The sequence below is a fragment of the Hyaena hyaena genome, unplaced genomic scaffold (assembly GCF_003009895.1).
Source record: "Hyaena hyaena isolate Hyena2069 unplaced genomic scaffold, ASM300989v1 scaffold_31, whole genome shotgun sequence".
In the NCBI taxonomy this organism is placed as follows: domain Eukaryota; kingdom Metazoa; phylum Chordata; class Mammalia; order Carnivora; family Hyaenidae; genus Hyaena; species Hyaena hyaena.
The window spans coordinates 4566147-4588479 of record NW_024080664.1 but is presented as its reverse complement, the minus strand read 5'-3'; the positions used below and the strand labels follow the sequence as shown (position 1 = coordinate 4588479).

Genomic DNA, 22333 nt, shown 5'->3' with positions numbered 1-22333 from the left:
CCTTAACTATTTTTAGAAAGTGTCAAGCGCATGGTGAGAGATACAAGTCTCCAAGGGTCTCATGGTCCCTAGAAGCTCAAATTATATTTCATACCCTGGACATGGATACTATGCACTATTTTTCTTACAGTGCTCACTTTGTTCATTTTCAAGAAAAATACCTGCCAAAGACCTGAGACCGAACAATCCTAGTTAATGTCTGGCATGGTCATTCTCTCAAGGAAAAGTGTGTCCCAGCCAAAAAAAAAAAAAAAAAAGTGGCTAGTTCAGCTTGCAACTCTAAGCAATTGCACACGTGCATTTCTGCAGGACACTGTCTGGCTTCTGTGTGTGGCACAGACACTCACATACTTGCCCTGTCCTTACCCAGAAAATTAAAAACACATGTATGTACTCAGGGTTGAAATATTTAAGGATCTGTAGTTTTTTGTTTGGTTGGTTTGGTTTTTTGCTTTTTGGGTTTGTTTGGTTTTGGGGTTTTTGTTGTTTTTTAGTTTATTGAGAACATTCTTAAGTGAAACTGTTTTTGTTTTTATTTAGAGAGGATGGCAATGAATCCTATAACAGCAACAGGAACTAATACAATTTGGTACCACAGCCTTGTTTTGTGCTATGAAGCCAGCTGTTTTATCCACCATTAAACCAAAGTTCAACACAGTGAAAGAGGCAAACAATGCCTTGGAATGTTTTGGAAACAGTACGGAACCTGTGAGCCCCTTGATTGGGTATCAGGGACCACGTTTTGAGGACTGCGAAGCTAGTCCTGCAGAAAGGAAAAATCTGATCCAATGGCCATGGTCAATCATCAGTTTGTCCTATCAGTTATCTACCCTAGAGAAAGTATTGCATGTTAACATAAAGTACTAAATCTCTAAGCATTTATGTATACTTAGAAACCAGAACTTACTGAGTAAAAACCTAATCGGAACAAAAATTTCTGTGATTTTTTTCCATCATTTAATTATGGAAATGAAGCGTCTCCATTCTTTAAAAAAAAAAAAAAAAACTGTGTAAAAGCAGAGTGGCGTTGATTGCATCATCTGTACTTGAAGAGAGTGTAGGTTCAAAGCCATGGGTTTGTATTCAGATGCCCTCATTCTGAGATGCCAGTCATGCGGTTTCTGCATTTTGGGTTAGCTTTAAGATCTTGTTAACTGCCTTTGGTAGCCCCGTGAACGCATCAGGCAAACCCATCTTTCAGCAGACAGCCAAGGGTAACATCAGGTTGGGAGGCAGGGAGAATCAATACAGTGAGAGTATTTTTAGGGACTCTTGATGGATGGCTGTATTTTGAGCTTAACTCCGAGTGCCAGATGCCCCAGAGCTGACTAAGATGAACTCACCATTTACTGAGAACCGTACGGGCCATCATGCACACAGAGGGCTCCGAGGCCACCAAGACCCGACGCACACACCTTCCCCCGTGCAGTTTTGGGGAGAACTCCTCTCTGTTCTTTCAGGAGCCTCTCGTGGTGTTTGGATGAGGCTTTACTCCCCATTGCAGGAGCACGGTGTTACCGAGTTGATGGCCTCCGGGTGTAACCCGTGAGATTTTTAGGACCAGATCGCACAGCGGCAAATCGAATGAATTCTCCGTACCCGGAGAGGCTGACGCACCGAGGGACTGGTGCCTCCGCGGCCCCCCAGAAGCTGGGAGCCGCGGTAACCTGTGCCTCGTCAGCAAGCCGAACGCAGAGGCTCTGACACGGCTCCCGGTCGCTCGCAGGTTTCTCTCATTGCACCTCATTTGCATCTGGGACATCAATTAGCATGTTTGTTGAGGCTAATTGAATGAAACTCAATCATAGCTCTTAATTGCTTGACTATGTGAAAAGAAATCACATTAATGCAGCTAATTAAGTGTACGGCAATAGATGCAACATAATTAGGAGAGAGAGGTGAAAAACAAGGGATGGCAAAGGTGTGGGAGCGGGGCTGCGGGGGCTGCCAGGCTATCGGAACGTTCCGGAACGGGTCCCTTTGCTCCAGCGCCTGCTCGGAAAAAATAACCCGCACGAGGAGCGCGTGGCCAACTTGAGAAGAAAAATGCAAATAGGTTTGCAATTACTACTTTTTCAAGCTGTTGAGGGGCTGGAGACGGCACCTCTGAGGGGCCTGGCTCTTGAGTGGGCCCCGGGGACTTGTTAAGTGCTGTTTAAAAGTACTTGGCTTTGAATTACCCTCATGCCTTGTTAAAGGGTTTTTTTCCCCTTTTATCATCGATCAGCATTTTCTACGAGGAGCACAAGAAGGATAGTATCTGTAGCATTTGCATATCAAAATCCAGCTTGCTGTCTTTATTTTACCCAGCGAGGTCCCTACCTCAGGCCCCCGTCGGGCTGCGCGTCCCACTTCTGAGGAGGCCACGTTGTGTACTGGGTCCGGCTTTAATTCCTCAAGTACCAAGCTGGGGAGACATGAAAAGGGACGGGTTCTTTCAAACACAGGGACCTCAGCGACGTTTCTCTTGGGGGACCCAGCAGCCACATACCCGGCCTCCTTGCCTTCCACCTGTTTCTGAAGCACCACGTCGAAGGGCTCTCGTGGATTAGGAAATGCACTTCGTAAGGTCTGTTAAAAAAAAAAAAAAATCCCACAGTGGCTTGCAACACAAGAATTGCCAAGTTTATATTCCGGGGTGTTTTTTTTGTTTTGTTTTTTGTTTTTTTTTTTTAAGATCTAGTTCTCTGAAGTTTCAGCTCCTAACTCCAGCGAGGAAACAGATTCCCGGCGCATGCTGAGCCAAAGATAAATGCATTCCCTTGCTGCGTTCAGACCCAAAGAGCAGACTCTTGGTACATTTCTATAATAATTTTAAATAAAATATCCTGGTTATTGTATGTTAAAACATGCCTATTAAAAGAGCCCATGCTGAGGCTTAGTCACTATCTGATTAGTCTCATTTTAGAGCCCATAAGCAATAAATGCTCAATTACACTCCTGTTATTGTATTTTAATTTGTTAAGAATTGGCATTAAAGAAGAAACTTATAGCAAGTTGACATTTTTGAAAGAGCAAGTATACGAGAATAAATTCCTTCTGTATGAGCCTTCACTTTGGTTCTAAAGCCTGGGTTTGCCCATTTTCGGTGGATGTTAACGGAAGTAAAGATGTCTAAGAATGACCTTATTTTTTTTAATGACCTTGACGCTTTGCCCTACACTAACCAAGGATCACTTCATCGGTGCTTTTTGTTTCCTGTTCTCAGCACCTTGAGCTCAGTCGTGAGGCTTCCGGTCTGGGGCTGTCTTCTCCTTCACTCGGATTTGATAGCAACTGTCTTTCTGCCTTTGGTCCATATCCTTTCAAAACCACACTCTTTCACAGTTGATTATATTTAGGGGTGTTACCCAAGCATCTTGACTTCATTGGAGTCTTCAGTCGGTGGGATGGCGGAGACTGACTCCAGGCAGCCAGTCCTGTGGGGTCGGCGTGCGTCAGGGCCTCTGCGCCTGGCCTTCGTGGCTCACGGGAGGCTCATGGATGCCACTCGAGCTCTCTGGATGGTTGGTTTATCAAGTGCTGGCGAAGGCCCAGCCTCCCCATTGCCTCTGAAGGGCTGGTCTATATTTGCCCCGCTTTGTGCAGCTTTCTCCAACCACCTTCAGTCCCAGGTTCCTCCTGGCTCGAGCCTTGCTTATTAGCCTGTGGGCGTTTGTTCCCCACCAAGAAATTGGCCACTTGAGTTCTATCCTTAGGAAGTTACTAGGGACCCTCTGGCATCTTTTCCTTCTGGGCTGCTGCTTTTCAGACCTTCTGGAGTTCTGTGTTTCTCCATCAGAATGTATCCCTCCCCCCACCATGGCCACGCCTTCCCTTTTCCTTTCTGCCCTTCCTCTTCTGCTGAGAATTCCCACACCCCCTTTCCTGAGTCTGGGTTGGCTCCCACATGGCTCCCCTCTAAGTGCTGTTGTTTTTTTTTTAACAATTTTTCTTTTTTTTTTTTTGAAAGTGTGGCAGAATAGGGATTTTTTTTTTTATTTTGTTTTATTTTAATGTTTACTTTTGAGAGAGTGCGAGTGAGGGAGAGGCAGAGAGGGGGGACAGAGGACCTGAAGCGGGCTCCACGCTAGTAGACTGACACCAGCAAGCCCAGTGTGGGGCTTGAACTCACAAACTGAGATCATGACCCGAGACAAAGTTGGACGCTCAACCAACTAAGCCACATAGGCTCCCCTCCCCTTTTTGTTGTTTATTTATTTACTTAGAGAGAGAGAGAGAGCGAGCAGGGGGGAAAGCAGAGAGAGGGAATCCCAAGCAGACTCTGTGATGCCAGCACAGAACCCGACGAGGGGCTCAATCTCACGAACTATGAGACCGTGACCTGAGCCGAAATCAAGAGTCGGATGCTTAACCGACTAAGCCACCCAGGCGCCCCATGAGTGCTTGTGTTGTGGGGTGAGGAATCTGGTTTAACACTCAAGGCCAACCCTCCCCCCTGCAGACTGTGGAGGGAGCACACCTCTTGTGTGCTCTCTGTCCTGAGGAGCTGCGCATGGGTTCCTTCTCTGTGCTGGAATCTTGTGCTTCTGTGTTCCTTTTTTGTATCGTTGCTTCTGTTCGCAACCATCCTGCTGTTGGATGAGCCAGTGACTGCTCCTCAGCCCCTTCACCTGCTGGCTAGCAAGCACTGTCTCCCATTTAAGGAGCCGCCGCCTACTTCCCAGAAGCCAGGGACCCTCTCTCTCCAGGCCCCTCCACCTCCCTTGATAGACTTCGGCTGCCTTTCCTCGTCCCACAGGCTGGGGCTTCTGTCCGTTGTACTATGCTTCTAGAACTTTATCTGGTTCTCTCTGCATCACTTGGCCCTGTGGGTTGGCAGTTACAAGGCAACAACTCACTTTTCCAGCCCCCCTGGGTCCCTGGTGGCCCACACACTGGTTTGTTGGGTCGTTCTTCTAAAATTACGTTGACAAGAACCTCATTGCTCATCCTAACTACAAATGTATTGGCTTTTCCCCTTTATATTCTAAAAGGAATTCTACCAAGATTCTGCCAAGGAAGGAATGTGTTTGTTTCACTTCATGCTTAGTCTTAAAACACTTGACATGTTATTTACCCAAGAATGTTTTAGAATATGCCCTTTCTTAATGCATGAGGTCGATTCACTATGTCTCCAGAGGCCAGGGGGCACTTTGCCCTAAAAAGGCATTTTGAAGGATCAGTAATTCCTACTTCACCAATAGGCCCCTCACCCTGACCCTCAGTGGCCTCTCCTCTCCCCCCAGCTGGCAACCAACTCTTAGATATTATTTTACTCCACACGGACTTGTTGTTCAGTGACCTCCACAGAGGCCATCCCTGTCTACCCAGGGCTCCCTGTGGCTCCCTGTTAACTGTGAGTCCTTCATCTCTAGCACGAAGAGCACAGCAAGATGCTTTCTCTGGGTACAGTGAACCACTCGGAGAAACGCAGGGCTCGAGTACCAAATAACGTTCTTTCTTTTTCAACAGCCAGCTATCACGTACCCATCCACGAGCTCCATGTTTCTCAACACCATACTACCGATGCCCTCAGACATTTTCCTGGCCCTTATGAGTAAAATGCTTGGCCTTTTACTTACGGAGTTTCTTTTTTTTGTTTGTTTTTAATATTTTATTTATTTCTAGGAGAGAGAGAGACAGCGTGAGCAGGGGAGGGTCAGAGAGAGAGGGAGTCACAGACTGAAACAGACACCAGGCTCTGAGCTGGCAGTCAGCACAGAGCCCGACGCGGGGCTCGAACCCATGAACGGCGAGATCATGACCTAAGCGAAAGTCGACGCTTAACCGACTAAGCGACCCAGGCACCCCTTAAGGAGTTTCTACCTGAGTTCCCAGCAGACCGCTTCATTCTTATCTAGAGGCTCAGTGGTGTTGCCATCTGAGGCAGAACAGTTGTTATAAAATAGTTCCCTACTCCCTGAAATTTTACCTGAAACTTAGAGGAGGAGCCTGGGGTCCTAGTGTGCCTTCTGATAAGCAGCAGTTTAAAGAGTATGATTTCACATGCATACTTGTTTTCTCCAGCTGGTTGCTGATCCCCCAGATGGAAGCATTTCCTGTGTCTCCTTGGATTTGCAGGGGCTGGGTTAGTTCAGGACAAAAAAGACTGTGATTTCAGTATAACGATGATGCCACCATACTAGACAGATCAAAACCTCATTATTTTTAAAGTGCTTGCCATGGTGGAAGGGTCATAGGATTACAACTCGTGGGGTCTGATAGAACCTTGTGTCCTAGATTGTGAAAGATCTTCTTTTTAATGTCTCTTGGATGTTTAACATTTTGAACAGGATTACATGCAGAATGTTCATGGTAAAGAGATTGATCTTCTGAGAACCACTGTGAAAGTCCCAGGGAAGAGGCCACCCCGAGCCACGTCGGCCTGCGTGCCCATCTCCAGCCCTAAAACCAATGGCCTGTCCAAGGACATGAGCAGTTTACACATCTCCCCAAATTCAGGTAAGCTCTCAGCGGACACGCTGAAGAATCCAGCGTGGTAACGGCAGTAGGTGTCACTGGTTGCGGGACAGTGTGGAGCCCTGGAGGTCAAGTGAGATTTTAACCATTAACATTGTACGTTAAGGCTTAGAAACAGCTTCTTCTCTGCTGTGGGTGTTTCTGTGACAGCACATGGTGCCATTTTGAGTCACGGCCACAGAGACCAAACCACAAGGTCTTCCCAGAGTTGTGTAATTGAAAGTCAAGTCTTACATATGATCAAGGATTTGAAGGCCTTCTGAAATAGGTACATTAATTGTGCAGGTATCAAGTGTTGGTAATTCACTTGTGGCGTGGGAGAGCTGTTTGGAGCAAGATTTCAAGGAAACCGCTAGACCTATCTAAAATTTGAGTTCTCTCGGTTTTGTGTGGGAACGATTGGGTGATTCTTTAACACTACTTTAATTTTCTCTGTTCTCTTTTAAAGGAGAATTTGCTTTTTAATTCGGGGTCAGGTCAGAGAGCAAATTTAGATGCGTTTAGAAATTCCTGGCCTTTGTGCGCAGTTGCAAGCCATTCAAAATGTCGTGGTTTGTTTTCGTTTAAGAAATCTTTGCAAATGTCTGCCCCCCTGGCTTTCACCTTCAAGTGATTGCTTATCAGAGAGAAGGCCGGAGTCCTCCTTCTGACACACTTCCACACACGGATTTGTCTTCCCCAGCAAAACGTCCCTTTCTCCTCTCTCACCTACATCCAGTCTTCTCAAGATAAATTACTGTTATGCGCTACTTTCTAGCCTGTGTCTTTGCTTCTTAAAAATGCTGCATTTTTTCCCTTTCTGAGATGTTAAGTGCTTTTAAGGAGGGATAATGCTGACCCCCCGGCTCTGCGGCATAAATGATGCTGAATGGTGAAAGAAAGGGGCCATAACTGGGACCCTTGCTTGGGCTTCACTCCATGATTCCAGGGGTGGTGTGCTGGACAGCTCCCTCCGCCACGTTTTACCACCACATCAGGTCGATCTTGCCTGGCCTGCCTACATCACAGAGACGTGATGGCAGGTAAGATAACACATATGAAAGTTTGGGCAAACTCATAAAGTACAATACAAACATCAGCCATGATTCCTAATCAAAATAAAACTGGCCTTGCCATTGAGGGAAGCATCAGTTCATTCTAGAGTGGTGACATGCGCTCTCGTGACCTGCTGACCTTCCGGGACGTACATGAAATTTCCCTGTCCGGGGTGGTGTGCTCATGCTGGGATCAGAAGAGAGAAAAGCGCCTGAGGAGGGGGAAAATGTCTATATTGAATGAAAAGCTAACGCCTTCATCACTTTGTATTAATTTATTCCAAAAAGATTCTAAATACACTTTGTATTAATTTACTGAGTGCCCGTTCCGTGCCAGAATGGTGCGTGCTGTGGTTACTGAGTCCCTGGTCTGCAGAACTTCTACACGAAGCAGGGTAGAAAGAAATGCCTGTGCTGGGTGTAAAGAAAGGAAGCGAATTTGCCAGGCATTAGGATGAGGGAGGAGCCTCAGTGATGCAAAGAAGTGGTGGATATGTAAGGTTTGCAGTTTGAATGTCTCCATCTTGAGCCTTGTTTCCTTTGGTGCCAACCTGCTGCTCATTTTCCTAAGGAAAAAATGTAACGTTTGTTAAACAGAAAATGCGAAATGCTGTTTAACCATATCGTGTCCCATGCGGTAGGTTATGTCGTGGGCCTGGGCGAAGGGAGTGTTTTTCAGTGCCCCCATTTCTTTCTCTTTCACGCCCCTGCATTGGGTGGGCGGGAGGGCTTGGGGCGATGCGGAAATCCCTTTTCCGTGCACACACGTCGGATTGGTTGCAGCTCATCCTTTCAACCCTAAGCCAAGTTAATTCCTCTTTTTTTTTTTAAATTTTCTTAATGTTTATTTATCTAGAGAGGGAGGGAGAGAAAGCACATGAGCCTGGGAGGACAGAGACGGGGGGAGAAAGAATCTCAAGCAGGCTCCCACGCTGTCAGCGCAGAGCCGGACGTGGGGCTCGCACTCCCAAACCGGGAGATCATGACTTGACCCCAAATCAAGAGTCAGACACTTAACGGGCTGAGCCACTCCGGCCCCCCGCCCGGTGAATTCCTCTTCAAGGGAGCCTGCTTGATTTTCCCTCTTCTTTGGATCCCAAGTGGGGATGAGGGAAGGGGGGTATGACATCTGCAAGGACACAGCACCACTTTGGGGAAAGAAAGTGCCTCGTGGTCGTGGCAGCGCTCACGGATGTGACACCTTCGTCTCAGCATGGCAGGTGACATCATCGGCTGGTGGCCCTCCATTCCCTGCTCCACAGGTGCTCTCTCATGAACACAGCAAATTCAAGTGGAAGTAAATTGATGTTACACTTAGGTGGTGGACTTCTGGCCCAAAACTAGTATTGTTGTAACTATTTTAGAGCTCTTCACCCAAGAACTTAACACGCTACCTAACGTATACTCCTTTCTCAATGCGTTTGAATTTTGCTGTTTCGTTCTAGAGCTCTAAGGTAACTGGGCATGGTTGTTTCTTTTGATGCTTTTCCTTTTTATTTGTTTTCTTATCTCAGTGTTATTGGAGCAGATCAGTGTTTTGTGCCTTCCCTTCTGGTAACTTTTTCATTTTGCACAGACGTGACACTTGCACGTACCTAAATCCTTGTGCATAACACTTATTGTCTTAGAATAAATGTCCAGAAGTGAAGTGATTCGGTCCGTGGATACAGTCATGAGATTCTTGATATACATTTCCAAATTAATTTCTAGAAAAGTTTTGTTATGCAAATACCCTTCCATCTATAAAATGAGGACCCATTTCACCCGCTCACACTCGTGGCATTGCTATTATCATTTTTAGGATCTATACTAATCTGAAAGGCAATAAAAATGTCTCCTGCTTTATTCGGGACTCCTTCAGGTAGGACTAAGGTTGGCCATCTCATGGTTATTGTCACAGGTATTTCTTACATTGAAATTGTTTAGATGTTGTTTTTTCCCACTTTTGTACTAGGTGTTTATCTTTTTTATTGATCTGTAAGAACTCTTCATATATTAAGGATATTACCACTTTATAATACACTCTGCAGCTGTTTTCCCAGTTCATTATTTGCTTTTTTAAAATTTTATGGTCTTATTTGGAGGTAGAGGTTTTCCCCCTTTTAATATATAATCAAAATGTATACACAGAATCAGATCGTAAGTCCTTTACTTCTGTGGTTTCTACTCTAGATATTTAGAAGGCCTTTTAATAATCCTGAAAACATCATAATTCACATATATGTATTTCTGAGTTTCACAATTTTATTATTGTCTGTTTCTTAAAAATATTTTGACTTTAATCCACCTTCAATCTGTTTGGGTCAATTATGTGCAACAGGAATCTAATCAGACTTTTTATTCAAACAAATAACTAATCGTCCTTTCTGTGTTGAATTGTTTTCTCGTAATTGTGTGTGTCACCTTTATTGTACAACTAACCCATTTAATCAGTTTCACTGTTTCTGGACTTGAGACTCTATTCAGTTGATCTCCTGTTTTCACATCACGTTATCATGTGTGGGTTTACCACAGTCTCTTAGGTTCATGACTCAGTCTGTATCTGGTAGTAATATTACTCGTTCATTTTATTGTCGTTCTTGACTATTGCCACTCATTTATTTTTTTCCAATAAACTTCAGAGTGATGTGAGGCCTTCCCCTTCCCCCCAACACTAATGCCACTGTGGCTTTAACTGGCACTGCGTTTAACCTATCCGTTAACTTGGTGGAACTCACATCTTCACTATGTTCAAGTTTTTTGTCATAGAACACAAGTCTTGCTCAATTTATTCAAACTTAGTATACATAACTGAGGAAAGTTCCAGCACTTCATTTAGATGTATCGTGTAGATCCATTCTGTTCATAATTGTTGGTGACACGTGAAGCTGATCTTTTTTGGGGGGGTGGGAGGGAGAGTGAAGGGGGCTGTCTATTATATCAGTTACTTGGCAAGAAATAAGAATGCTCCTAATTTTAATATTTTTTATCTCCAGCCATCTTACTGAACTCTTGTTAGTTGGAATATTTATTTAGATGTTTCTCTTCATTTTCTGGCATACAGTCATAATACATCCCGCATTTCAGATATTCCAATGCCTTGAGGCAGTGTTGGTTTTTAGCCTTTACCAACCAATGTCGTGATACCTTACTGCTTTGTTTCCCATACCATTCATTTTCCATCGTTCATTGTTGGGTCTGCCGTATGTATGCCCAGCCCTGATGGGTGGTCTGGAGACTCAGGGGGCAGTTCAGGGTCTTCCCTCCACGGGTCTTGCACTCCACCGAGGGGATGGAGACAACAGAAGAGACAGAATCAAATAAGACCATTGAAGTTGGCAATCAATGCTCACGGGACAAAGGTGGCATGTGGATAGACAGTCACTGGGGGGCCGGGAGGTCCTGTGTTATCCCCAGTGCTGGGAAATGCTTTGCCAGTCTTGAAATGTTGACCACATGTCATACATGAAAATGCTGGAAACGTGATGGTCTTGATGTAAGGTTTTGCCCTGGGCTTGGGAAAGAGGAGGAGAAACATGTCGAAGTAGCTCCCTTGCGTACTAATAACTGAGCTCACCAGTTAAGCAGAGCAAATGAGCCGCAATGAAGGCGGGGTGGCCCCACGCTCCTGTCGGGCAGCCGTGGAGCACAGGCACGTTGGGCTCAGGGACGCCTTCAAGAAGAGCTGACCCTGGGCGTCTCCGCCTCCAACCCCATGGGGATGCTGATGCTTGAAAGAGGAGGGGCCAGCTGGGGAAACTCAGACCTCTGCACAGGCACAGAGAAACGCAAATAAACGGCAAAGGGAAGTCAGCTCCGACCTCGAGGGACGTAACTGAGGCACGCCAGCCCACTCGTGAACCCTACGTTGTCCATCTGAACCAAACCTACCGGTCAGCATACGCCACAGCCCTGTCGATGGGCCGCAGGGAAGCCCCTGCATCAGCCTGATCGGCCCTGAGGCTCTCATTCATCACTACGAGTATCGACAACCAGGCCGATTGTGGAATCCAGCAGTAAAAGTGAGCAACCAAGAGAAACCAGACGACTGCTGGTCCTAGAATAAAGAGACTGGTGCTGAGGGAGAAAGACAGAAGAGGGTGAGCACTGTATTCGTAACATGAAACAAAGTAAAGACTATAGGAAAGACCTGGGGGGCAAAGACTTCTTGAAAATTAAAGGAAAAAGATGATAAAACTTAAACATTCCGTAGATAGGTTAAATCCCATGAAGAACACGGCCAAGGACACTGTTGGTAACGCAGGTGTGCGGAAGAACATACGCATGTTGGTGTCCTGTCTGAAGAATCCAGTATCAAGCTGGAGGGGACAGGAGCCCTGTAAACACAGAAGATCCCAGAAAGCATCCCAGGTAGGAGGAGAGATGGATGTCGGCTGCCAAGAGACGGAACTCTTACAGCCTGTAGCCCTCTCAGCGCAAACACCGCACGCTAAAAAGTAATGGAAGAATTCCTTTCTAAGGACAAATCATTTAGGGACCCCTCGGTGGCTCAGCCAGTTAAGCATCTGACTCTTGATCTCAGCTCAAGTCACAGTCTTGGCAGTTTGTGGGCTCGAGCCCCACGTCAGGCTCTGCACTGACCACACGGAGCCTGCTTGGGATTCTGTCTCCCTCTCTCTCTCTGCCTCTCCCCCACTTGCTCTCTGTCTCTCTCTCTCTCTCAAAAATAAATAAAAATAAAATTTTAAAAATAAGGACTAATCACTTTGGGTTTTTTTTTAATCTTTTTATTTATTTCTGAGAAAGAGAGACAGTGTGAGCAGGGGAGGGTCAGAGAGAGAGGGAGACACAGAATCCGAAGCAGGCTCCAGGCTCTGAGCTGTCAGCACAGAGCCCGCCGCGGGGCTTGAACCCACAAACCACGAGATCATGACCTGAGCCGAAGTCGGACACATAACCAACTGAGCCACCCAGGCGCCCCAGGACCAATCACTTTGAACCTAGAAGTCTATGCAGGGCCAAACTACTATCAATCAAGTATGGAGGTAGAAAACAAAATGTTTTCAATGATGTACAGGGATATAGAAGCAAAGGACTTTATGAAAAATCCACTTAAGCATCCACTCCAGCAAAAAAGAAGAGGCAGAAGAAGAAAAAGGAGAATCCAGAAGATATTTGTTCAGGCCTGGTTAAATCTCGCCTTCCCCATGGAATCTTCCCCCTCCACCAAGGTCACTCACACAGGCTGTCTGTCCATGGCAGCATCTGCCTTTTCCAATGCTTTGGCTTGAACCCACCTGGCCATTCTATTCTAAAGCCACATTTCTGAGACTCCACCCCAATTGTAATTGCAGATATATTTCCAGAGAAGACCATCAAATGTCCGGAACTATTTTCAGACATGACTTAGTCGCCAGGCTGGTGTGCTAGAGCTGCATCCACCCGTGACGGAACACAGCCTCGCATCAGGTCTCAGTTCCTCTGATGTTGACATAGACAACAGGGAAACATAGCAGCCAATGGTTGGGCCCTGGGAGTCAGGAACACTAAATTGAACCCCACCATCACCATCCGAGGACCTTGTGCAGATGTCTGCGAACATCAACTTCTTCCTCATCGTTACAGTGGGAAAATGGACCTACCTCCGCCCCTGTGAGGGTGACAGGCTGCATGCCTTTCCCAAGCGTGGCCCAGGGCAAATCTCCAGAAGTGTCTCGGGAATCCGTCATTACAGCTGTACTCATCACCAGTGGAGAAAAGGAAGGAAGAGGAGACAAGTTTTGGAATTAAAAAAAAAAAAAATTTTTAACATTTAATTTTGAGAGACAGAGCGCGAGCGGGGAGGGGAGGGGCAGAAGGAGAGGGGGACGCAGAATCCGAAGCAGGCTCCAAACTGTTAGCACAGAGCCCGACGTGGGGCTCGAACCCACGAGCCATGAGATCATGACCTGAGCCGAAGTCGGACGCTTAATGACTGAGCCCCCCGGGCGCCACTGGAATTGATTTTTTTTTTTTAATGCCATGCATGTTGTTTCTGGAGCGTCTGTGCAGTCATTGTGGGTTCAACGCCATAAACCCATGCCCCCTGCAGCCCGCATTCCCTCGGCAGTAGCGGGAGCGGCAGGCGGGAGGCGCTCTGCAGGACTTGCCCGCATCTCCCGGGGCCCTGGGCTCCCCGCCCGTGGCCCAGCGTCTCCGCAGTCCCTGACGGGCACGTTTGGTTCTGGCATCAGATACCTCCCTGGCCTGAAAGCGTGTCTTTGTTGGGTATTCGGGACCATGACGGTGTTTTTACCCGAACCAGGGCGATATGCGGGCCTTCGTCGGGTGTTGGGGGGGGGGGGACCTTGCCCCCTTCTCTCCCTACCTCCGCTCCAGGCCCCCGGCGGTTTCAAAATATGAAAGCCGTCGGGAGGGTGGGGGCTGCTTTTCCGGGGTGGGGGCGGGGATCTGGATGTGTTTTGAGTATTGAGCTGCCGTTGACATCTAAAGCCCCCGCCATGCTGTTTTCCTCCACACTTCAGTAATCAGGACATCCAGCAAACCCATAAAAAACCAAACTAATAGCATGAATATTCAGTGACCTAGAATACTAATTATTGTCATGAATATTAATGTGATCGGACTTGCTTTTTCCTCTCCTCTTTCTCTCCCGTCCCGTTTCTCCCTCTCTCCCTCTCTCTTTTTTTCCACTTAGCCGGCTCTAAAGATGGGTCATAATGAGAGCATTTAAGAGGGAGCGCGCTCTCCGCCGTGACAGGGACTGGGGTAATAAGGAGAGCTTGATTAACGCGGTGCACTTGGGGGAGAGATGAGAGGCTTCACGTGGGCCTGTTCGGGGGAGGCAATGAGACACCGGTGGCTCTGTTACTGCTCCCGGAGATTAATGAGGCCTAAGAGTGCATTAGGAACAGTGACAAAGGTTTGATCTAATGGGCTCAGTCATTTTTCCTTTGAGTGACAGACGCACAGAAGTAATTGGCTGTGCAGAATGGCAGCTCATTGGCGGTACTTAAGGATACATTATCCCCGTTGTGTGGCCCACAGAGGCTGTTTATCAAAACTGCTCACACCGCAGACGCCGAGCCGCTAAGCTGCTGTTACAGCGGTAATAGCTATTAAAAAAAAAATAATAATAACGCAACATCAAAACTAGATGCGTTGTTGTCTCGCAGAAACAAAGTTTTTTCTTTGTTTAGTTTCAAATGGCCCCGTGCCGGTCGCGTGCGCCCCACGGCCCGTCGGGCAGCTCTTCCCGTCAGAACCCCGGGGCTCGCTTCTCATGCCTTCCTGCCCCGGTCACCCCTTCCTGTCTCACACTTTGGACTTTGTTTACAACGTGAATCCTCTGGCACGTAAACCGGGTGCTTCCGCTAAGCCCGCTTCTAGCCCCTTGGTAGAACTCTCGCCCGATTGGTTGAGAATTAATTCGCGAAAAAAATAATCCAAACATCAGCATCCTGTGATATCTGCTTCCACGCACCAGCGTTTACTGGGAGGAGGATTTGATGGCTGTTAACCAACACGTTATCTTTAGGGAAAGGAAGAAACATTTTGTGGGGTTTCTGTCAGACTCAAATGTCGGGAAGTTGGCTGCATCTGAAACTAAAAGACGCTAAAGTTATTATTTTATCTGTGAGGAGAGCTGGGCCATCTTCTGCTTCTATGAGACCTGCGTGCTCACTGCTGGCTGTTTCAGTGTTTATATGTTTCTCCCACTGAGGTTTAAGCGAATTTCCATTCTGTTGTTTCTGTCATTATGTAAGCTCTTCAAGGCATAGACCGTTAACTCCCTGTTCTCCTCTCCCAGTTTCGGGAGCTCCCAGATTATTTTTTCATTGAGTCCGTACTGGTGAGCATCACCCACCAAGTGACATCTAGGAGGGAGCCCTTGAGGATAAGCACTCTGGTTTCCTCCACGCAGCACCCTGGGGACAAGTTCAGGTGTCAATTGGAAGCCTGTCTTCCAGTTTTAGGAAACCGTCTTCAATTATTGGAACTCTAAGTGGGGTGTTCTTTTCTGTAAGGACTGGCAGAAGCGCCTTAATCATGATGATTTCAGTTAAAAACACTGGAGACACTGAGCTGCCCATCACTGTGGGGACAGACACAGCTGTACATAAATGAGAGTTGGTTTAGAAACTTTCAAAAATGTGGGGCGCCTGGGTGGCTTAGTCGGTTAAGCGTCCGACTTTCGCTTAGGTCATAATCTCGCGGTTCGTGGGTTCGAGCCCCGTGTCGGGCTCTGTGCTGACTGCCAGCTCAGAGCCTGGAGCCTGTTTCAGTTTTTGTTTCTCTCTCTCTCTCTGACCCTCCCCTGCTCACGCTGTCTCTCTCTCTCTCTCTCTCCTAGAAATAAATAAAACATTAAAAAAAAAAAAAGAAACTTTCAAAAATATATGTGTTTGGTGAAGAATAGTGTTTCAGGCTGTTCACATCTTGCTTTCAAGACAGCAGTCAGTCAGCATGGCGGGAACTAGAGAGAGAGAGGGCCCCGGGAAGAACCTTGGCCATCAGGAGGGCGGCTGAGTGCCGGCCTGGGCCTCGGGAAGGAGCGTTCTGTGATGGAGTTGAGCCCACGTTTGGCCTCCTTGCTGCGTCCCCGTCGCCACCCTGGCACAGGAGGGTCTTCAGGCTAGTTGTGACATTTGCCATCTCCAAACCTGTGGCCCAGTGTTTCATGGTTACCGCTCACGTGGAGAACACGGACCTTTCTAATGTTTTGGGGGGGTGTTTTTTGGGGTTTTTTTAATTTCTGAGAGAGAGAGAGCGTAAGCAGGGGAGGGTCAGAGAGACGGGGAGACACAGAATCAGAAGCAGGTTCCAGGCCCTGAGCTGTCAGCACAGAGCCCGATGCGGGGCTCGAACCCATGAACCGTGAGATCATGACCTGAGCCGAAGTCGGACGCTTAACCGACTGAGCCACCCAGGCGCCTGATGGGCCTTTCTAGACTATCCTGGGTAGTGGTCAAACCCAAGGACATCCTCCGCCAAGCAGCCCACCTCCATGCCAGAGACGCGGTTTCTCAGTGAACACTGACTTCACAAGGACTGGAAGGGAGAGAGAAGAGAGTGCTTAGAAAGTAGACCCACCTGACCCCCTTGGCCTCCTCCCTGGAAAGGAGAATAAATGTAGCGAGAGCCAGAGAAATCGGCTCTCAGAACAGTGCTGTTCAGTCAAAACGGATTTTGCACAAAACACGTATTGTATTTATCATAGAAAAGAGAAGGAGCATCTTAAAGATGGAACAGTTATCCATAGCCAAGGAAGAAGGTGAACTGTTGAACGTAATGGTTGGGATTATAGAGGGCAAGATAGGGATGTCTCAGGCTCTCTGTTTTACAAAACCCTATTCTACGAACGGTGTCATCATACCTTGTTGCTTAAAAGAAAACCCTGAGTTGTATCTTCCTCTGTGTAGAGGTGCCATACCTCATGACCACTGCGTTGCACGTGAACTCGGCCGTCTGACCCATACAAGTAATGGGTTGTAGGTAAAGAAGCACGACGTAAGCGTCGTGTTAAGTAAGCGCAACGAAGCATGGCGGCGTGGGTCTCCATCGACTCCTAGGAGTCTGGAGTAGCAAGCGTTCGGAAACAGATAAAAATGGGCAAGACGCAAAGAGCAGGCAATGTTTTTACAGTGATGAGTGTGGTGCCTGATAACCGGTGAAGACGGACTTTGTCTTTGGAAAAAAACATTTAACTTTTTTCTAAATATAATCACTTAAGTGAGAACTTACCTTCTGGCGTGCTTAGTTACTGTCTTCATCCTGAATTGTCCCAAACAGCAAATCCTGTCCATGCCCCAGGGTGCGGCGGTAGCTCGACGTGGGTTGTGGGCAGGCCTGTGGGTCCCCTGCTGACCTTTCTTCACCATCAGGGTCACACTGCTTGCATGTCCAAAGCACACGATCTCGTTTCTTTCCTTCCTTTCACAGACCGAGCCTCTGACACGTTGGGCATACCGATCATGATACTTTGGGGATTTTGGAAGACCCGGGGGGGGGGGGGGGGGGGGGGGGGGGGGGGGGGGGGGGGGGGGGGGGGGGGGGGGGGGGGGGGGGGAGTGTGCCTGCATTGCCCCAGCGCTGAGCGTGCGCTTGGGCTCTCGCGTGGTGAGGATGACTACAGCAGCAGGACGCAGGTGTGCACAGGTGACACACGAGGAGGCGCCATCACGAGAAGAACATAAGGGAGACGGACCGTTCAAACTTAAAGACAGGCAAATTTAGCAATAGCACCATTTTAAGCTTTTATTAAAAAATAAACGATAGAAGGGCGTCTGGGTGGCCCATGCGGTTAAGTATCCAGCTCTTGATTTTGGCTCAGGTCATGATCTCACAGTTCGTGAGATTGAGCCCCACATCATGCTTGGGATTCTCTCTCTCTGCCCCTCTTCCACTCATGGTTGGTGTCTCTCTCTCTCTCTCTCAAAATAAATAAACGTTAAAAATTTTAAATAAACTACAGAGAAAAGGAAAAGTCACCAATGGTGAGATTAATAAATGCCCCTATCTACGGAGGTTTTGCAGTTTGCCCAGGGCTTCACACAGTGTGATCTTTGTGTCATTTGGCCACATGGGGTGTATTCCTGTTCCCATCATTAGTATTCTCCTTCTCCTTTAAATCATGAACTGAATCATCTTCAAGATGCCTAGGTTCCATCTTCTAGCCCATGGGCCTAAAAAAATCAGCAAATGTCAGACCGTACATATGTCAGACCCTATATACATCAGAAGCCAGAAGACGTTAATGCTGATTAACTCCGTGATGACTCTCCCGGCATTTTATCCCAAGGAGAAGTCTGAATCGAAGATGTCCTTTGCAGTGTTGTTTATACCAGTGAGAAATTGGAAGCGAAATGATCCAGAAGTGGGAGAGCATCAGTATCTACTACTATGCCGTTTTGTCTGCGTTAGATCAGCAAGAGGTTGCGTATCTCAAGTTATTCTAAAGATTATGGGACCACATGTGAAAATGGGTAGGGAGTCTTCATCAAGAAGCAGAATCTAAAATCACACCAGTTCTGCTGCCACCACTAAGAAAAATCGATGCTCAAGTTCAACAATGAGTTGATCTGTTACATGAGATTTGGCAGACTTCCAGTTTACCTCATTCAGGTATCTATGTAATTTTGCCAGATAAATTTTTAAGACAATAGAACTCATCCCCCACCCCACCCCATCTTGGCGTCAAAATTAAAACAGGGAGAAGTCCGTATAAAATGAGCTATTTCCACCTTGGAGGAGATAGCTGTGAACTCATCCCAAGACTTGTCGTTCTGAGCACGGCCACGCTGTTATATCTGGTGGCCATCCCACCTGCTGTTACTGCCCAGTGTGAACTCCGTGCTTGCTTCTCTGGTGAGGAAAACACATCACAAAAAAAGATACTTGGTAGTCTGAGCAGCTCACGATTCAGTCTCGGGAGTAGATGTATTGAATGCACTCTTTCACAAAACAAGCGTTGTGTTATAACAATGCAGAATCCTGGACGCCTAGGTCTTTAAGATACTGAATGTGTCCTTGGGAAAAAAAAAATCCTCTTAGCCTGAAGTCTTGGTTGCCAAAAAGGAGGGCAGATTTCCATGCAAATAGTGAGGCAAATGGCCCTGCTCATAGGCCCTTAAATCACCCGTATCTCACTTTTTATGATAGTGTTGTGAATTATATTCTTTTTGGGTTTATAATTAGAGGACGAACAGATGGCGAAGGCCTAGTTTGAAGTGGTGTGGCCGTTAGAGTGGCCTCCGCCACCCTGTTCCGCTTGCAGCTAACCCGTCTTCCCGCCCACGCTCAGCAGGGATTGGTGCTCCAGGAGGTTTGCAGGGTAGCCCCGCGCCCAGGCCCCCCCCAGATTTTGTAACATCAGAAGCCAGGTAGGAATGAGAACTGACCTAAGAAAGAAATCTCTGTGGGGGCACCTGGGTGGCTCCATTGGTTAGGTGTCCCAACTTCAGCTCAGGTCGTGATTTCACAGTCCGTGGGTTCGATCCCTGTTTTGGGCCCTGTGCTGACAGCTCAGAGCCTGGAGCCTGCTTCAGAGTCTGTGTCTCCCTCTCTTTCTCTTCCCTTCCCCACTCATACTCTCTCTGTCTCTGTCTCTGTCTCTGTCTCTCTCTCTCTCTGTCTCTCTCTCTCTCAGAAATAATAAAAATTAGGGGCTCCTGGGTGGCTCAGTCGGTTAAGCGTCTGACTTCGGCTCAGGTCATGATCTCACAGTTCTTGGGTTTGAGCCCTTCGTCGGGCTCTGTGCTGACAGCTCAGAGCCTAGAGCCTGTTTCAGCTTCTGTGTCTCCCTCTCTCTCTGACCCTCCCCTGCTCACGCTGTCTGTCTCTCTCTCAAAAAAAATAAATAAAACATTAAAAAAAAGAAACATTAAGAATGGAAAAAAAAAGCAATCCCTCTGTGTTTCTAAAAGTGGGGACTCCGAGGGGAAGGAAGAGCTCCTATCAGTTTGTTTTTAAAAGGTATGGAATTCCACAGTGGAAATAAATGTCTGTTTTATACTCACACACTCATAGTCTGTTCTGTGGGTTTTGTGCCCCACTCACTGGATGCCCAACTTCACCTCTCACCTATTGCCAAGAGCTGCTGCCCTTTTTCAGGCTACTTAACCAATAATTTGGATGCCAAATATTCTTTTTCCCGTTTAAGCCTTCTGGCAGGCCAGGCTTGTTCGCGAAGACGAACCGAGAACAGAAAGTGCAGCGAGCAAAATCCTGTATTTTAAAAGAAATGACTGTTGACGAATCTTTATTTGAATGCTACGAAAAGCCTTATCTCGGAGTATATTTTTTTTAAAAAACCAGAGCAAGCTACTTTTTATGTAATAAGCCTATAGCTTAAAAGAGGAATGCTGTCTTTGATGTCATTTGGTGGACAAAAACATTCGCATTCAATAGAAACCCAGCATCTTTTTCATGCTCGTCTGAGGCCAGTTCAGGCATCATACTGATACTCATTCAGATATAAATGCCGTAGTCACTTTGAAATGCAAATTGTTTTAAGAAAAATAGCATATGGTGGAGGTAAGTACCTTTTCAAATCAACTCTTAAACACTTTAGGGATGCGAGTAAAGCTAAAATTATTCTTTGGGAAGAATCTGGCGCTTCTGACACATGGAAACTTGTGCTAATCAGGAAGGCCCGTAAGCACACGCATCTCCATATCAAGGAGATGGCGCGAGGCCCCGTGGATTAGCATGGTAATGGAGCTGCCCCCTGCTAATCAGGGCCAGCAGCCAGCTGATCCGATGATGGGGTATTTGAGGAAACACTCTGAGTTCAGAATGGGCCAGGTAGTCGCGCATGTATTTCTTGGTAAGGCAGATAATATTCTGGGGAAAAATACTGAGACAGATAACAAACAGGTCTTTTCATGCCCCCCCCCCCCCCCCCGCTACGGAAGCAGCACCCCCTCCATGAAGGGCAGGGCCCCTCCTTGAGACGTGACCCTGGTGCATCTGACTCCTTGTCCCACTCAGCTCTGTCTCGAGTCCTCGCACAGCTGGCCGACGCAGGGGACTGCTGTAGGAGGCTGGTGGCGACAGTAGCTCCACAGAAGGACACTTGGCCTTGTGGCAGAACGTAACCTACGAAGGCTGTAGCCGTGACTGTAAATAACAGCACAGTTCCGGTGTTTCCTGTTTCGGGGAAGATCCAGGAGCCACAGTGTATGCCTCGGCCTACGTGCATAAATAAGCAGGTGAAAAATACAGAAGCCCCGTTAGCAGGTATATTTCGGATGATTCGGTCGTAGTTGATGTCGCGGCAAACTCGGGCCACTGACGAAAAGGCGGTTCGCTGCTCGGAATAGGCCTGTCAGAATCCATAGGGTTAGGCAGATTCCTGGTAAGGAGCCCAAGCTGAAATGTCAGATGGAGCGGGCAGGTCGACAAATGATTCGCTGAGTCACAAGCCACTCAAATGATCCATTTGTAGCCTCTTGCGAGGGAGGGAGGGGAGACGTTGTATCAGTAGAACTTACACCTAGAAAGTGCAGAGTCCTGAGTTACGGCCGAGCCTGCAGGCATGCCACCCTCCTGCCCCTGTTCACCATACACGTGCTCCCGCGAGGGGGCCGCCACCCTCATCTCTCCAAGGCCTGGGATACCTTGGGTTAACGCCGGGGTGCCCTGGGTCAGTGCGAGGAGAGAGGGTCATTCTGGGGAGAGAGGCCTCCATTTCCCAAATCTAAAATAAATCTGCAGTGTCCCTCGAAGTCTCTTCGGAACCTTTTAGCAGGTGTTCCCTCCTGCCCCTCACACCTTCTCACGGCTCTTGTGTTCCTCGGCCTTGTGTTTCCGGCCACGTGTGGGCTGGCCTGGTACATTCTCAGGCACAGACTCCGTTTCCTTACTGTGCCCAGCACACAGCACTCTGCGGGTTCAGGGTAGGGAGATGGGAGGTCTAGGTCAGTGCTAGAACCGGCGGGGAGCCTCTACCGCGCCGCGGGCTAACCAGCCAGCCTGCCCGTACCCGAGGGGCCGAGAGGCAGGCGATTACGCGCAGCCATAGCAGTGGTCAGAGCATCCGCTTTGTCGTGGACCAGGTCCACCAAGGGCCGGGAGCCTCCAGCACACACACGCTGGGTTGCCTGTCAGCAGAGGAACCCTGAGTTTAGGAAACCCCAGTCTCTTACAGTGAGACACACACACGCCTGCCGACCCGTGGCACAGAAGGCGGTGCCGTTATCCTGGACGGTGAACCAGTCTGCCCTCGTCTGGAGGAAGACGTTTACCCCGATCACGCAAGTCTGTTCACCGTACAGACAAACCTGAAAAGATCATCCGTGCCTGGGCCACACCACACGAAGGAACAGGAGACCATGGAGCAGTCTACTGGCGGGGGGGGGGGGGGGGGCGGGGCCGGGCCGGGGGCGGGGGCGGGG

General features: G+C 47.9%; 1 protein-coding gene across 4 annotated transcripts in view; it reads left to right on the top strand.

Moving 5' to 3' along the window:
• AGAP1 (ArfGAP with GTPase domain, ankyrin repeat and PH domain 1) overlaps nucleotides 1-22333 on the top strand; it is a 538356-nt gene that overhangs the window by 351938 nt on the left and 164085 nt on the right. For all 4 annotated transcript variants that reach the window (XM_039228590.1, XM_039228588.1, XM_039228589.1 and 1 more), the window contains one exon: nucleotides 6276-6444. In XM_039228590.1, coding sequence (XP_039084521.1) covers nucleotides 6276-6444 — 169 coding nt within the window. The remainder of the gene's footprint in view (nucleotides 1-6275; nucleotides 6445-22333) is intronic.